Below are 18689 nucleotides of genomic sequence, written 5' to 3' on the forward strand. Positions count from 1 at the left end.
CCTCTTAGCCTCTATGCCATTCTCTCTGCACTGTGTCACGTGGTAGACATTTTATATAGAATTTTTGATAAGCCAATGTAGGTGATGGTACATTTCTCAGGGCGGTGAATAAATTGCTTATGACCAGCAGAATTGGAAAAAAGGCAGAAAAAGAACCTGTAAGTCCTCTTTTTAACTTTAGACATTGTACACATTTTGTTATATCATACTGTCTTTTATGTTATACTAGAGGCCCGATGCATGAAATTCATGCAAGGAGCTCTGCTCCCGGCCATTGCTGCAGCTGCCTCGGCCCCTGCCACCATACCACCACAGTGGCTTTGTCCAAAAGGTCGTCCAGAAGGACCTCTGGTCTAATTAGAATATTACGCTTTTATTATTATAGATAGTTTTGTTTGATATAAGCAAAAATACATATGCCAGCTCATCTTTTGAAAAAAATTATTTGTGGTTAAATAAACTTACTTTGAGGGGTAGAAGTAAAGGAGGAGGATACGTATGATTCAGGCTGTGTTATGATGTGTCTTCATGGGACATAGGAAACTGTCCAGCATGCAATGGAAATTCGAGGACTGGAAGTCAGGAAAGTTAGGACTTAAGATACAGCTTTGGGAATCATCTGGTGTAAGGGACCTTTGATGACTTGAGAGTGGCTGAGCTCACCCACAGAAAGGAGAGAAACTGACACTTGACTAATGCCTAGGAACAGAGGTGAGTGGAGGGCCAGAGAAGGGATTCAGTGAGAAAACTGAGAATGGTTTGAAAGATAGGAAAGGAATTAGAAGAGTTCCATTTAAGAAAAAAAAAACAAAAAAAAACACAAGAAAAAATAAAATTTCAAAAATGAGGAACTAATTAACAATTGGCAACAGAAGATGATAAAAACTGAGATATGGTCCTTGGATTTGAGTTAGATCTTCAGGAGAATGTCAGTAGGATGGTAGGAGTAGAAGCCAGAGACAAGTGGGCAGAGGGATGAATAGAAGATGAGGAAGTGGAAACAGTGAGTATCTGGAGACTAAGGTTTGGCTGTGTAGGTAGGAGTAAGGTGAGGAGGTAGTTTGAGGGGGAAAAAAGCTTAAGAGAAAAAAGGGGTGATTTATTTAATCCATATACAAATTTCAAATATGTATACACACATCTCAGAAATTTGAGCAAGATTTTAGGGCAAAGTCAGAGATGGAGCTGAGACGAGGTTCTGGGAAGACAGAAGGGAAAGATCAGGGGCTCAGATGGATTGTCATATCACTTATTTTTCTCTTGACATATAAGCAAGAGAGGGGGAAAGATGATTCTACCCGAGTGTTTTTTTTTCTTCTTCTTCTTTTATCTTTGGAGTGGTAAAATGTGAATCACTACAGATGAATAGTGCCAGGTGAAAGTTGCTCTGTTTCTTTGGTGAGCAGTTTCCGGAAGTGACATTGCTTCTCATTTATACAATCTGTTCTTCATTATTCTTGCTCTAAATCTTAGTGTTTTTTAACAACAAAATATCCTTAAAAGGAGAGAAAAAAATGTTATTAAAGTGAATTTGCCTTGATGCAAACATCTATGTCCTTGTTGAGCCCTGGGAATTTGGTCATTGTTATACTATCTTCCTATTGTCTGGGATACATGTTTCTACAGAGGCCTGGCTAAAGGTCTTCCAAGAACAGTAGCAATGATTATCCTAACATGCCTACAGACTTGTCTGTCACCATGTTCCTGGATAATAGAGTAGTGAGCCTTTTATGTATAGTATTTAAAGTTATTTAATGGTTCCATTTTTTTTATGTCACTTGAGTTTAATCTCAGAGTTTAAATAAACTAAAATTACTAATCCATGGTTCTGAAAAAATGATATGTCCTTTCTTGACAATTAGTTTTGGACTGCATAATAAGCATTTTTTTTGGTACTAATAGTGTTTTGGATAAAATTTAAACCTTCATGCAGTTTTATTCAAGACAAATTTATTGAGTTTCTTTTATTGATAAAGCAATATACTAGAGACTAGGAGGGCAAGAAGTCCATTGACCTCAAGAATCTTTCTTGATAAAAAAAAGACTGATAAAATTATAAGGCAAAGGAAATGACCTATGCTGATTGGGAGTAGGTCAGGAGAAGTTCAGGAAGGGTTCTGCGAGAGGTAGGTTCTCACTTGAGTCTTGAAAGGCAAATAGATTGAGGAAGGGGTAGCATTCCAGCTGGAATAAAAAAAAAAAAATACAGTGTTTTGAGGGAGTAGATCGTGGTAATGGCATAATTTTGGAATTCTAGATTTCTTTTTATGTCAAAATTCTATGGAGATAGGCTTCTCACTATCAGAGAAAGAAGTTACAAATAAATAAAAGGGAATATGTACTAGAATGAACCTTGTGGTGCTAGATTGGAGTCAGAAGTGTCACTGTAAATTTGTAGTTTAAAAATACGTATACAGACAGGTAGATATAGAAATACAGATATGTATATATACATAGGTTAATATACATATATATTTCCTGGTTCTGTCCCCTAGAAGCAGTGACATATCAGTAATGAACACACCAGTACCCAGGTCTTGGTTTCTCTAATAAAAGAAATTAGGCACTTTCGAGAAGTTGTTGAGTCCAGGGCTGTGCCAGGGCAAATACAAGATAAGTCTGGAACATCTTATAGTGCTAGAAAGTGAAGAAATGCTCACACAATAAAAAAATAAAATAAATTGGTAGTATGTTGAAAGGACACCAGGCCAAGCTGAAAGAGCTCCAGGTGGCCGAAGGTGGAACAATCTGAGCAACAAAATAATTCAGGGAACAAAGTCTGTAGTTAAGTTAATAGTATTGTACCAATGTTTATTTTTTACTTTTGATAATTGTATTGTGGTAATGTAAGGTAAGCTAGGTGAAAAGTATATGGGAAGTCCTGAGGATATTTTTCCATTCCTTTTCAGAGAGAGTGGAAGAAAGGGAGGGAGTGAGGGGAATAGGAAGAGAGAGAGAGAGAGAGAGAGAGAGAGAGAGAGAGAGAGAGAGAAGAGACATCAATGTGAGAGAGACACATTGACTGGTTGCCTCCCACACGCACCAACCTGCCCCACAGTACTTGCCCTTGACTAGGAATCGAACCCATGACCCTCTGGTGCAAGGGCCAATGCTCTAACCATTGAGAACACCGCCAGGCTATATGAGAACTTTTTAAAAAGTATGTTTTTTATTACCCTAGCCAGTTTGGCTCAGTGGATAGAGCATTGGCCCACGGACTGAAGGGTCCCGAGTTTGATTGCGGTCAAGGACACATACCTCAGTTGGAGGCTCCGTCCCCCTTGTGGGGTGCATGTGGAAGGCAACCAATCCATGTGTCTCTCTCACATTGATGTTTCTCTTTCTCTGTCTCTTCCACTTTCTCTGAAAATCAATGGAAAAATATCCTCAAGTGAGGATTAACAACAAAAAAATAATAACATAAATATATTTTTTATTGATTTCAGAGAGGAAGGAAGAGGGAAAGATAGAAACATCATTGATGAGAGAATCATCGATCAGCTGCCTCCTGCACGCAGGGTTATGCCCTGACCAGGACTCAAACTGTGACCTCCTGGTTCATATGTTCACACTCAACCACTGAGCAACACTGGCCGGGCTATCTGGGAATTTTTATACTATCTTTGTCACTCTGAAAATCTAAAATTATTTCAAAATAAAGTTTAAAAAAAGCTATTAAGAAAAAAAAATAAAAGCTATTAGCTTCTAAAATTTTTTTCAAGTATGTGAATTTAATCACTACTTTTTACACAAAAATACAGCCTTAGAAATAAATGCAGTTTATATTCTGGGGGAAAAAAAACATTCTGTGGGCATATATTTCACACTGCTTTTGTTTAAAATTTCCCTTTGTACCTTAAAGATTGTTAATGTTTTTTTTTCTTTTAACTAGTTGCTCCCTTTTATCTGTTGACATCTAAATTGAAAGGAGTTTTTGGTTAATAACAAAACAAAACTTTAAAACTCTGCAATCTAAAAAACAAAAAAAAAAAACACTCTACAATCTATTTATAAATAAATAACATTTTCTTTGAACAAGTGAGTTTGTTGTACAATTGACCCTTGAACAGTGCAGACAAGGTTGAGGGAGCTGACCCCATTCAGTCAAAAATCTGTGTATCAGGCTGGTGTGGTTCAGTTGACTGAGTGTTGTCCCGTGCACCAGGAGGTCATCGGTTGCATTCCTGGTTAGGGTACATGCCCAGATTGTGGGCTCGATCCCCAGTAGGGGATGTGTAGGAGGCAGCCAACGGATGTTTCTCTCTCTCTCCTTTCCCTTCCTATCTCTGAAATAAAAATAAATAAATAAATTTGCCCTGGTCGCTGTGGCTCAGTTGGTTGGTGTCATCCCGTTCAGTAAAGGATTGCCGATTCAATTCCCAGTCAGGGTACATGTCCAGGTTGTGGGCATGCAAGAGGCAGCCAATCGATATTTCACTCTCACATCAATGGGTCTCTTTTTTTTTTTTTTTAATATATATTTTATTGATTTTTCACAGAGAGAAAGGAGAGAGAGAGAGTTAGAAACATCGATGAGAGAGAAACATCGATCAGCTGCCTCCTGCACATCCCCCACCGGGGATGTGCCCGCAACCCAGGTACATGCCCTTCACCGGAATCGAACCCGGGACCTCTCAGTCCGCAGGCTGACGCTCTATCCACTGAGCCAAACCGGTTTCGGCAATGGGTCTCTCTTTTTTCCTTTCCCTTCCTCTCTCTCTAACAATCAGTAAAAAAAAAAAAGTCTGTGTATAACTTTGGACTCCCCTAAAACTTGACTACAGTTAACCCGAAGTCTTAACAATAACATAAACTGTCAATTAACACATACTTAGTATGTTATATGTATTATATATTATATTCTTACAATACAGTAAGCTAGAGGAAAAAATGTTATTAAGAATATCATAAGAAAGAGAAAATGTTAATGGAATTTATTGGAAAAAAATCTGCATGTAAGTGGACCTGCACAGTTCCAACCCATATTGTTCAAAGGTCAACTGTACTTTGCCCTCTTTAATTTTTCAAGGCTATATTCAGGTAACTATGCCTCTTGCACAAGCAGCCATCTCAGGAGATAGAGATATGAGAGAGAGAGAGAGAGAGAGAGAGAGAGAGAGGACTTAGATTGGGTTTATAAGAACAGGATTCAGAAATTTATTTCTGGGAGCCAATTCATTAGGTTAGGTAAGCCTATATCAGAATATCACAGTAGGTTTAAGTCTTATTGTTAGGTTTGCTGGAGCAGCTAGAGGCCTCACCCTAAGCAATAGCTTGAGGAAGCTGATACCTGGGGCCAAATACCCCAGTGAGTCATTGCCCAACCCTTAAACTTTCAAGGACCTTTGTTCAGAGATCCTTATTTCCAGGCTACAGCTCACCTGTAGAATGTTTAGCTATTCTACCTCAACCTATCTGTTCTGATTAAAAAAAAAAAAGAAGAAGAAGAAGAAGGAGAACTTGACCTGAAAATTAGAACTCTGGTTCACATATTAACTACTTGGTGAGTTTGGGAAATTATGGGACCTTTATGTGGTTTAACTCCCTTGTTTATAAAAAGGGGGAGAGGGGACTTGATTACTGATTTCTAAACTGCTCTCTTGTAAAATTCTGCACGTTTCTAAAGTTGAAGACATCTTTCTTCTTAGCAAATGATTCCCCTTTCTATGTATCCCCTTTTTATTTGATACGCCATTGTCCTTATAGTCTCCGAGGCTAAAATCTTAGTTATTTTTGTTATATCTGTTTCCTTTAACTCTTGCACACAACTGTCAACCATTCCAGCAGTTCTTTGTTCACAGTCAAAGTGGTAATAGAATGCATATGCCCTTAGAGGTTGGGTTTGGAGTCTTGTTCACATACGGAATGTCCAAACCTGCAGAGAATTTTTGTAGCGTTCACTAGTATTTGAACCAAATTGATGACAGTGCTGGGAAGCGAAATCTCAAATGCTTCAGAGAAGAACAGTTTTGCAGTTTCTTTTATGCATTTGAAATTAAGGAGGGAGTGTAAGAAAGATTACATGAAGATGGGAGAAAGCTAAGTGGGGATTGGGCTACAGGATAGTTAAGATTATATGCTTTCTTGAGGGTGGTTACACCTTGGTGGGGTATTACTTCTGGCATTTCAAAGGGGTGCATGTGAACAATGAACAGGGTTTGCTTAAAAACCTTCCACTAAAGAAGTTATAGACCTGTTGTATAATTACCCACCATGACAAGTCTAGTTAGGAATTTATGATCAGATCACCCTGTGAGGTTATTTTCCAAAGAACTCTTTTTTTGTCCACAGTCTGGAACACTGGATTCTGCCTGGGACATATATTAGCTGTGTGACCTTGGGCAACTTACTCAACCTCAATGAACCACATTTTTGAAAATGGAAATCATACTCTAGGGTTGGGAAAGGATTAGGTGAGTTAGTAAGTGCCCAATAAGTGATAGCTGCTATTACTATTTGTTTTGTAACTTTATTTATCTATCTGCTTACTTATTTCCATCACCATTTATCCCCTGCTGCTGTTATTATTTGTATGTGGCAGTGGAAAAAATATTCAAGGATATTGTAGCAGCCCAGACTGAACACCTTCTTCTGAGTGGGTCTTTCCAGGTGTTGGTACATGTCTTTTTCACTCTTAGCAGGATTTCTGGAATTAAAGAAATTGTTCTAATATCTGAGAATAGGACCCTCATTTGAAAGTATGTGTGGGGGTGGGAGGATAGCATACCTTTCTTTAATATAAACCCATGAAAGCCAAGATAGTCACAATGGAGAGTATTTCCAGTGGGCCCAAGGTAACTTTAAGTATCTCTGATAAAACAAATGATTATTTCTGATACTTATTCTTGAAAGATACTTGCCACTATATTCTCATTGAAAGATAGTTTGTATGAGTTTGCAGCTCAGGGTTCAGAGATTTTGCTACCCAATTTTCTACCTTGGCTAAAAGATGGTTTTAATCATGATTCGTTACTTGTAGTGGAAAGAAAATTGACTTTGGAATCAAACAGAATATGGGTTTAAATTCCAGCCCTGCTACTTCAATAGCTATGTAAAGATCATTATAAAGTTATTTAAATCTCTAAATCTCTGTTTCTTCATTATAAATATAAAATAATAAAATAATTTTGTAAATTAGTTGTGAGGGTTAAGTGAGATATGTACTTCCCAGAAGCAGATGTTTTAAAATGTTTATTTCCTTCCAAAAGTCTGATTTTCAACCTTAGCCTTGAATTTTTAGTTTCCTGTTGTGTATCAGTAGTATTTGTATTCTGACATGTATATCTTAACATGTGTAAAGCAAAACTCATCATTCTCCCTCTTCTTCCCATATTTACTCTCTCTGTTAATGGCATCAACATTCAACATTATTCAAATTTGATGGTGCCAGCTTTGATTCCTTCTTTTATCCTAAATCCTTTGTTATTCTAAGAACAATCAATTCTCTTTCTTTCCTTTTTTTTTTTGCCTTTTTTTTTTATTGCTTAAAGTATTACAAAGAGTATTACATATGTCTCCTTTTTTTTCCCCCCGCCCTTGACAATCCCCTGGCCTCCCCTACCCCCCAGTGTCTTATGTCCATTGGTTATGCTTATATGCATGCATACAAGTCCTTTGGTTGATCTCTTACCCACCCCCCTCCTGCCCTCCCACCCTCCCTGGCATTCCTGCTGTAGTTTGACAGTCTGTTCGAGGCAGCTCTGCCTCTGTATCTATTTTTGTTCATAAGTTTATAATGGTCTTTATTATCCAGAAATGAGTGACATCATGTGGTATTTTTCCTTCATTGACTGGCTTATTTCACTTAGCATAATGCTCTCCAGCTCCATCCATGCTGTTGCAAATGGTAAGAGTTCTTTCTTTTTTATAGCAGCATAGTATTCCATCGTGTAGATGTACCACAGTTTTCTAATCCATTCATCTACAGATGGGCACTTAGGCTGTTTCCAGATCTTAGCTATGGTGAATTGTGCTGCTATGAACATAGGGGTGCATATATCCTTTCTGATTGGTGTTTCTGGTTTCCTGGGATATATTCCTAGAAGTGGGATCACAGGGCCAAATGGGAGTTCCATTTGTAGTTTTTTGAGGAAACTCCATACTGTCTTCCATAGTGGCTGCACCAGTCTGCATTCCCACCAGCAGTGCACAAGTGTTCCTTTTTCTCCACATCCTCTCCAGCACTTGCCATTTGTTGATTTGTTGATGATAGCCATTCTGACAGGTGTGAGATGGTACCTCATTGTTGTTTTGATTTGCATCTCTCGGATGATTAGTGACTTTGAGCATGTTTTCATATGTCTCTTGGCTTTCTGAATGTCCTCTTTTGAAAGGTGTCTATTTAGATCCTTTGCCCATTTTTTTTTAATATATATATTTTATTGATTTTTTACAGAGAGGAAGGAAGAGAGACAGAGAGTTAGGAACATCGATGAGAGAGAAACATCGATCAGCTGCCTCTTGCACATCTCCCACTGGGGATGTGCCCGCAACCCAGGTACATGCCCTTGACCGGAATCGAACCCGGGACCCTTCAGTCCGCAGGCCGATGCTCTATCCACTGAGCCAAACCGGTTTCGGCCTTTGCCCATTTTTTGATTGGATTGTTTATCTTCCTTTTGTTAAGTTGTATGAGTTCCCTATAAATTTTGGAGATTAGGCCCTTACCAGATATGACATTGGCAAATATGTTTTCCCACGCAGTGGGTTTTCTTGTTGTTTTGTTGATGGTTTCTTTTGCTGTGCAGAAGCTTTTTATTTTGATATAGTCCCATTTGTTTATTTTCTCTTTAGTTTCCAATGCCCTAGGAGCTGTATCGGTGAAGAAATTGCTTCGGCATATGTCTGAGATTTTGTTGCCTTTGGATTTTTCTAGTATTTGTATGGTTTCCCGTCGTATATTTAAGTCCTTTATCCATTTTGAGTTTATTTTTGTGTATGGTGTAAGTTGGTGGTCTAGTTTCATTTTCTTGCATGTATCTGTCCAATTTTCCCAACACCATTTATTGAAGAGACTATCTTGACTCCATTGTATGTTCTTGCCTCCTTTGTCAAATATTAATTGAGCGTATTGGTTGGGGCACTCTTTCTTTCTTTTGTATTTCTTTTAATCCTCATCTATGATATTCCCTCCCCTCCCTCCACCCCCCCCCCCCCCCCGCACACACACACACTATTTTGTAGAGAGAGTGGAAGGGAAGAAGGAAGAGAGAGAGAGAGAGAGAGAGAGAGAGAGAGAGAGAGAGAGAGAGAAAGAAAGAAACATTAACGTGTGAGAGACAGATCAAATGGTTATCTCCCACATGCACCCAGACCAGGGCCAGGGATTGAACCTGCCACTGAGGTATGTGCCTTTGATCAGAAATTGAACTCGCCACCCTTTTGTCCCCGGGTCGATGCTCTCAGGGGTCCTCAAACTATGGCCCGAGGGCCACATGCGGCCGCTGAAAACATTTATCCGGCCCGCTGGGTGTTTTTGCTGCCGCTGTGTACATAGGAATTTGTTCATAGTTTTCTTTTAAACTATAGTCCGGCCCTCCAACGGTCTAGGGACAGTGAACTGGCCCCCTGTTTAAAAAGTTTGAGGACCCCTGGTCTAACCACTGAGAAACTCAGCCAGGGCTCTCTTTCCACCTTTCTATTTCCACCTATTCTGATTTTAACCTTGATTTCCTATCACTTAGACAGTTTTAGGATCTTCTTGACTAGTAATTTGCACTCCAATCTTTTCCCCTCTTCTCAAGCTACACACTGCTGCAGAATCATTTTTTAAAACATGCCTCTTGCCCTGGCCAGGTAGCTCAGTTAGTTGGAGCATTGTCCCCTACACCAAAAGATTGTAGGTTTGACTCCCAGTCAGGGAACATATCCCAGTTGTGGGTTCGATTCATGATTGGGGAGAATACAAAGGCAACAGATCAAGATTTTTCTCACACATCAATGTTTCTCTCTCTTCTTTTCTCTCTCTCTCAAATCAATAAAAAACATATCCTTGGGTGAGGATTAAAAAACAACAGCTAAAAACAACAACAGCAACAACAAAAAAAGGCTCTTATTAGGGTACTTGCTTTTTCAGAAATGTTCTTTTTCCCACCACAGAGACTGAGGAATTCACTACAGAGTTCTTTTCTTACAAACGCACATAATGAGGCTCAGGGAAATGATTTTTTAATTTTCCATAAAGATCACAGCTGTGCTAGGGAGTGGCACTTGAAGATTACAAGACCTCAGGTCACTCACTCACAGGCTAGTTCTCTCCACTATTGGAATATGGCCCAAACTCTTTAGCCTAGTTTTCAAGCTCTTCCCATTCTGTCTTTCCGTAGCTTATCGTCAACTTCTAGTGCACCTAGAGTCTAACTCCAGTGAAGTCTCCTGTGCTATTTCAGCTCCCTCATGGTGTAATGCTGTTCCTCCCACCCCTGCTTGTTGAAATTCTGCTGTGTTCCTAAATCCCAAGGCAATCCGATGTCTCACCCACCAAGCCAGAAAATCAGGTCCTGTACTCCAAAACATGCATTGCCTCTAACCACATTCTGCCTTGTGCTATAATTATTCATGTACACGTTAGCAAGCCCTATAGATTATGCGCACTATTTGGGTAGGGCCCTCTCCCTACACCTGTCAGGAGTAGTTACTCAGTAACCTGATACCAGGTGATTCTTTCCTTTATCTGTTTCATAGGATGCTAATTATAGTGCTAAGAAATAACAGTATGCTTCTGTGAAGAGAAGTGTGGTCAGGATATGAGCCACCTCATTCCTCGAGTATAAAGTGTGCTTACCCTAGCCTTATACCAAAATAGATGTTCTGACTTTTCTTAACTTTCTGGACAAGAGAAATCAAAACCATGGAATTAGACTTGGGAATTAAACTCCTTTTCTTAATCATACTCAGTCCCTCAAATAATTTATGCTTTTCCTTTTTTACAGACAAACTTGAGAACCTATCTTTTGTATTTTTTTTTCTTTGATTCAGAAATGATTGCTGTAGAAGAACTGACAACATTTATACCCACACCTATGCTAGAAGCATAATTGTACCAAATGTTTTAAAGCGTTGGTTATTATTTTCTAAAGGGTTATTACTGTGGTTTTACATAATGAAGTGTAGCTGAATTGTTTGTTATTTCAGTGTCTTTTTCTTGTTAGAGAAAAGGCTGACAATGTTTGGTGGGTTTGTCAGTTATAGACTGGAAAACAATTAGAGAAATATCACATAGTATTTAATACATTCAGGTTTATTTCAAAGAACATGTATAGAATTAAGGTTATTTATCCAGGAAGAAGAGATCATATAAAAAACAGACATTTATTGTTTACTTATTCTATGTCAGGGTGTTTATCTTCTTTATTCCTCATAAGGATATGATGAAGAAGCACTATTATAATGGGTGAAAAATCTAAGATTTAGGGACAGACACAGCTTTAAGTGATGGGGCCAACACCCATTTAGATGCCAAAACTGTCTCTAACACCAGAGCTCCTTACCATTAGATCAGGGCTGGGCAAACTACGGCCCGCGGGCCGAATCCGGCCCTTTTGAAATGAATAAAACTAAAAAAAAAAAAAGACTGCACCCTTTTATGTAATGATGTTTACTTTGAATTTATATTAGTTCACACAAACACTCCATCCATGCTTTTGTTCCGGCCCTCCAGTCCAGTTTAAGAACCCATTGTGGCCCTCGAGTCAAAAAGTTTGCCCACCCCTGCATTAGAGGGTTCTATGTTGGGTTCCAACTTGGGGATTAGAACAAATTAGTAAACAAAAATAGCAAAACTAGTGTTGTTTTCAGATAGAGCTTTAGTTGGGAAAAAAAATACTACACGTGAAAAAGAAGCTCAGTCTCTTAGGGTTGCTTATCACACACTTTGTATCACAGGACTTTTAGTGTGAAATGGGAGCCCAGGTTGCTTGGGTAAGCGCACGGTGTGTTCTGCTGTTGTCAAGGCTGTTGGAAGCAGTACCCGAGCCATACATTCTACCAGATCAGTTATGCTCAGCAGTTGTAAAGAGAGCTGCAAGTAGTCCTTTCATCTATATTGTTCACTCTTTAAATAAGGAAACTATTGACTCATTTCTAATCTCACCTCTTCTGGACAAAGGTTGGAACTCCTTTGGTAATTACTGGGGCAAAAAAACACACAAACAAAATCAGAGTAGGGACCAGGTGATACCAAGGGTTTTATGCAGTCTTTGACTTGAAAGGATTTTAGGAAAGAATTTAAGTATAGAGGTTTTAGCCCCCTGAATTTAAAGTCATTATACTAGTAATTTTCCCAATTGTTAAAAGGCTTAAAATAATAATAATTATAACAAAAGCGATTACTAATATATTATACTTTAAATGCTCTTAATACTACTGTAACATGCCTAGTATTTTAAATATATTATCTCCTTAAATCTATATCAAAAGCCTTATAAAGGTAGGTAGTATTCTCATTTTTTCAAATGAAGAAACTAAAACTGGAAAGATAATATAATTTGTTTAAGGTAACAAAGTTATGATTTTAACTGAAGTCTATCTCGCCTTAAAGCCCTTGCTCTTTATATTATCCACGCTCTGTCCCCAGTTCTTCCCCCAACAAGAAGTCAGTGCTGCAGAGTTTGGGGAGAGAGGGCAGCCAAAAGAAACTTGGATGTAGGTAGAACCTAATTTGGACCTGAGTCTACAGAGATACTGATTGTACCTCCCCTGGGATGTAACTCAGAAGAGTGGAACATTTCACTCCTAATGTGACTTTGGAACAGACTTAAGTTCAGGAAAAGGCCAATCGATGTTTGCACAGTAGGGTCAGTCATAAAATGATGGAACTGGAAGAGACCTTCGAGATCATCTGGTCTAACCTTCTCATTTTACAGGAAACTACAACCCAAAGACATTGAATCATTTGACCAAGGTTATGGTTTTTGAGAGAACCGGTAGAAGAGTGTGGTCTGCTGGTCTAAGGCTCTCTGCTCGCTCTCAACATAACACTGCCAGTGCTTGGATGCTGGAGAATTCTCTCCTATGTCTAATGTTCTGCTTTTCTTTATTGACTAGGTATTTCAGTATCTGTAGACAAGATGGAATCAACTCCATTTAATCGACGGCAGTGGACTTCACTATCATTGAGGGTAACGGCCAAAGAACTTTCTCTTGTCAATAAGAACAAGTCATCGGCTATTGTAGAAATATTCTCCAAGTAAGTGCTGATTCTGGTCCAAAAGGACCATCTGTCTTGAGCAAACATTACCACCTGTCAGGGAAATCAGTAAAAGGAAGCACATGGTATCAAATGGCTTTATTGAGCTCCTTTTGTATTTTAAGCACTATATAGGCACCGTGGAGAAGGAGGATGACTATAATAATCAGGAGACACATTTTATCTTTGAATTTTTGTTTAGTTGGGGAAAGAAAAAGTTAACCAATTCAAAGATAATTATAAAACACATAATTACCAAGCAAAAATGTCACAAGTCCCAAATAAGTAAGAGTAAGAGAGAGAGTGACCATCATGGACAGAGTCTTGTCACAAAGGCTTCCTGGTTGAGATGAGTTTTAAATCAAGTTTTGATTTAGTTGAAGGGAATGGAATATAAGGTGCATTCTTTCTACCTGCATTCTCCAATATAGTAGCTACTACATATATGACTATTTTAATTAAAATTAAATAATATTTAAAATTCAGTTCATCAGCTGCACTGGCCACATTTCATTACATGTAGCTGGTGGCTACCATATTGGACATCACAGAAACATTTCATCATTGCATGAAGTTCTGTTGAGCATTACAAACTATGTAGGCAAACTATTGGCCACTGGCTGCATTTTAGTAAATAAAGATTTAGTGGAACACAGCCATGACCATTTGTGTATTGTCTATGGTTACTTTCATCTACAACAGTAGAGTTGCAGCAGAGACCATATGGCCCTCAAAGTCTAAAATATATACTATCTGACCCTTGAAGAAAAAGTTTGCTGACTTTTACTCTGGACCATGAGTTCTTTGATATGAGGGCCCCTTTCCTGCTTATTTTGTATCCCCACTGTATAGCATGGTGACTTGAACATAGTAGATACTCAACAAGTATTGAAGAAATACTATCTATATATATGAAAGCCTAAGCAACCGTTTAACTGGTAGCTATGATGTGCACTGACCACCAGAAGGCAGACGCTCAACGCACAGGCATGGAAACATGGAACAGACTGATGAATCTTAGAGGGAAGGGAGAAGGGGGGAGGGGAGAGGACAGGAAGAGATTAACCAAAGATCTACTAGAGGCCCTGTGCAACAGTGGGGTCCCTCAGCCTGGCTTGCAGGGATCGGGCCAAAACTGGCAGTCTGACATCCCCCGAGGGGTCCCGATTATGAGAGGGTGCAGGCCAGGCCAAGGAACCAGGCCTCTAGTATGTAAATAAGAAACCATGATGGAAAATACATTGCCTTTGCTCAATAAAGATGCCATAGTGAGGAGAAGCTTAGGAAGATGGTAGTTTTACCTCACTAGCAGTTTGTTAATTGATAGGTAGCTACAATGCATTAAGAAAAGGATGGTAAGTATTTGAAGAAAGTAATTCTGGGAGCTATATCTAGGATATAATTAAATATCAATAAGAGGTTTCTGTAATCTACAGTGTCACCTTTTCTTCAATAACAAATCCATCAAGCATCTGCTATGTGGAAAACACTGCCCTTTCAAACTGTTGACCTTGGTTATTGCTTAAGGTGAAGTGAAGATTGCATGAGACTTCCTAGCCCTTTTACCTTCTACATTATGCATTTTATATTGTTGTAATTTTATGTCACGCATGTATTATTCTTATATTTAAAAAAAGAAAATTAATGAAGCTATTTCAGACAAAAAGGATCAAGATCTGAAGGCTATTAAGACTTAATCCCTGACCTCAAGGAACTTAATGGTACGTTTAGTATAGTTTATATACAAGGTGTCCCCCAAAAATGTATACATACTTAACAGCTGATAGCTCAATTGATGTTTCTTTCTTTTCAAATTTAACTCATTGGAAGTAAAAATTATTCAAAGTGTGTATACATTTTGGGGGCACACCCTGAGTATAGGAGGTCCCCAAACTTCCTGCATCTTAAGAATCACATGGGGTACCAGTTATCTATGCTGCATGAAAAAAAAATCTCCAAAGTTTAGTGGCTTAAAATAATGAGAGCATTTATTTTGCTTATAAATCTCTAATTTGGCCAGAGCTTGCCTCTGCTCCCCTCAGCATCAGCAAGGGTGGCTCAAAGACTGGTGACCATAATTTTACCTAAAGTCTCACTCAACTCACAAGTGAGGAGGTCAGTGCTGGTAGGCATCTGGGCTCTCAGCTGAGGCCCTGTTCAGAACACCATTTGGCTGCTTGGTTTGGTTGGCTGCATTCCAAGGGCAAACATCCAGACACAGAGGGAGTGAGGGAACAAAGGAGGAAGGGAGTCAGGGTGAGAGGATGCATTGCCTTTTATGACCTAGCCTCAGAAGTTATACACTTTGCCACATTCTCTTCATTAGAAGCGAGTCATGAAGGCTGGCTCATATTCAGAGGAAGGGGACTTTGACTCTACTTTTATTTTTTTATTTTTTCCCCTTTATTGATTAAGATATTACAAATGTGTCCTTATCCCCCCCCAATGTCCTCTCATCCCCCCAATCCTGCCCTTACCCTCACCCCCTGTTGTCCACATCCATCGCTTATGCTTATATGCATGCATACAAGTCCTTTGGTTGATCTCTCCCCCTCACCCCCACTCTCCCCTACCTTCCCTTTGAGTTTTGAGCATCTGATCGATGCTTCTCTGTCTCTACATCTGTTTTTGTTCATCGGTTTATGTTGTTCATTATATTCCACAAATTAGTGAGATCATGTGATATTTATCTTTCTCTGACTGACTTATTTCACTTAGCATAATGCTCTCCAGCTCCATCCATGCTGTTGCAAATGGTAGGAGTTCCTTCCTTTTTACAGCAGCATAGTATTCCATTGTGTAGATGTGCCAAAGTTTTTTAATCCACTCATCTGCTGATGGACACTTAGGCTATTTCCAAATCTTAGCTATGGTGAATTGTGCTGCTATGAACATAGGGGTGCATATGTCCTTTCTGATTGGTGTTTCTGGTTTCTTGGGATATATTCCTAGAAGTGGGATCACTGGGTCAAATGGAAGTTCCATTTTTAGGTTTTTGAGGAAACTCCATACTGTTCTCCACAGTGGCTGCGCCAGTTTGCATTCCCACCAGCAGTGCACGAGGGTTCCTTTTTCTCCGCATCCTCACCAGCATTTGTCATTTGTAGGTTTGTTGATGATAGCCATTCTGACAGGTGTGAGATGGTACCTCATTGTCGTTTTGATCTGCATCTCTCGGATGATTAGTGCCTTTGAGCATGTTTTCATATGTCTCTCAGCCTTATGTATGTCCTCTTTCAAAAAGTGTCTATTTAGATCCCTTGCCCATTTTTTGATTGTGTTGTTTATCTTCCTTTTGTTAAGTTGTATGAGTTCCCTGTAAATGTTGGCGATAAAGGTTTAATCTCTCTGATAAAGGTTTAATCAGAGATATCATTGGCAAATATGTTCTCCCTTGCAGTGGGTTTTCTTGTTGTTTTGTTGATGGTTTCTTTTGCTGTGCAGAAGCTTTTTATTTTGATATAGTCCCATTTGTTTATTTTCTCTTTAGTTTCCATTGCCGTAGGAGCTGGGTCAGTGAAGGAATTCCTTCGGCATATATCTGAGATTTTGCTACCTGTGGATTCCTCTAATATTTTTATGGTTTCCCGTCTTACATTTAAGTCCTTTATCCATTTTGAGTTTATTTTTGTGTATGGTGTAAGTTGGTGGTCTAGTTTCACTTTTTTGCATGTGTCTGACCAAATATCCCAGCACCATTTATTGAAGAGACTGTCTTAACTCCATTGTATGTTCTTGCCTCCTTTGTCAAATATTAATTGAGCATAGTGGTTTGGGTCGATTTCTAGGTTCTCTATTCTATTCCATTGGTCTATATGTCTGTTCTTGTGCCAGTACCAGGCAGTTTTGAGAACAGTGGCTTTGTAATACAGCTTGATATCTGGTATTGAGATCCCTCCTACTTTGTTCTTCTTTCTCAGGACCACAGCAGCTATTCGGGTTTTTGTTTTGTTTTTATTCCAGATGAATTTTTGGAGAGGTCTTTCTAGATCTGTGAAATATGCTGTTGGTATTTTAATGGGGAGTGCATTGAATCTATAAATTGCTTTGGGGAGTATGGACATTTTGATGATGTTGATTCTACTAATCCATGAACACAGTATGTTCTTTCATCTGTTTATGTCTTCCTCTATCTCTTTTTTCAATGTCCTGTAGTTTTCTGAGTAGAGGTCTTTTACCTCCTTAGTTAAGTTTATTCCTAGGTATCTTAATTTTTTTGGTGCAATGGTAAATGGGATTGTTTTTTTAATTTCTTTTTCTGTAAGTTCACTATTGGCGTATAAAAATGCCATAGATTTCTTGGCATTAATTTTGTATCCTGCTACATTGCCAAATTCATTTATTAGGTCTAATAATTTTTTGATGGAGTCTTTAGGGTTTTCTAAGTACAGTATCATGTCATCTGTGAATAATGACAATTTTACTTCTTCTTTTCCAATTTGGATGCCTTTTATTTCTTCTTCTTGTCTAATCGCTTTAGCTAGCACTTCCAGTACTATGTCAAACAGGAGTGGTGAAAGTGGGCATCCCTGTCTTGTTGCTGTTCTTAAGGGAAATGGTTTTAGTTTTTGCCCATTGAGTATGATGTTGGCTGTAGGTTTGTCATATAAGGCTTTTATTATGTTGAGGTATGATCCCTCTATTCCCACTTTGCTGAGAGTTTTTATCAAGAAAGGGTGTTGGACTTTGTCAAATGCCTTTTCTGCATCAATCGATATGATTATGTGATTTTTTTTGTCTCTCAACTTGTTTATGTGATGTATTACGCTTATTGATTTGCGGGTATTGTACCAGCCTTGCATTCCTGGAATAAATCCCACTTGGTCATGGTGTATGATCTTTCTAATGTAATGCTGGATCCGGTTTGCTAGACTTTTGTTGAGGATTCTACTTTTATTTTTTTTAATCCTTACCCAGTGATATTTTTTCCATTGATCTTCTTAGAGAGTGGAGGGGAAGGAGGAAGGGGGGAGAGAGAGAGAGAAACGTCGATATGAGAGAAACATATCAATTGGCTGTTACCCGCACATGCTGGGGATAGAGCCTGCAATAGAGTATGTGCCCTTGACCAGGAATCGAACCAGAGACCCTTTAGTCTGCAGGTCGATGCTCTAACCATTGAGAAAACTGGCCAGGGCTGACTACTTTTTGATGGGTGGTGTTTCGAAGGTTGTTTGGATATGTTTTTGTTTGTTTGTTTTTTCATGATAAAACTTTTTGTTCAAACATTTTTTTATTATTGTTTAAAGTATTACATATGTCTCCTTTTTCCCCTGATTGACCCCTCCCTGGCCACTCCCACCCCCCAGGACAAGCCCCCACCACTCCAGTGTCTGTGTCCATTGGTTATGCTAATATGCATGCATACAAGTCCTTTGGTTGATCTCTTACCCCCCCCCCCCCCCCGCCTTCTCTCTGAGGTTGGATGGTTTGTTCAGTGTTTCTTTGTCTCTGGATGTATTTTTGTTCATCAGTTTATGTTGTTCATTATATCCCACATATG

At 38.9% G+C, this 18689-nt stretch overlaps 1 protein-coding gene across 2 annotated transcripts in view; it reads left to right on the plus strand.

Annotated features, from left to right (window-relative positions):
- The window catches only part of LIMA1 (LIM domain and actin binding 1), a 98316-nt gene that overhangs the window by 23487 nt on the left and 56140 nt on the right, over positions 1-18689 (plus strand). Inside the window, exon 2 of one of the 2 annotated variants that reach the window (XM_081082643.1) lies at positions 13045-13186. In XM_081082643.1, coding sequence (XP_080938769.1) covers positions 13068-13186 — 119 coding nt within the window. In that variant the 5' untranslated portion in view covers positions 13045-13067. The remainder of the gene's footprint in view (positions 1-13044; positions 13187-18689) is intronic. The other variant, XM_081082644.1, reaches the window with a different exon arrangement.

The sequence above is a fragment of the Myotis nattereri genome, assembly GCF_964212035.1.
Source record: "Myotis nattereri genome assembly, chromosome: 2".
In the NCBI taxonomy this organism is placed as follows: Eukaryota; Metazoa; Chordata; class Mammalia; order Chiroptera; family Vespertilionidae; genus Myotis; species Myotis nattereri.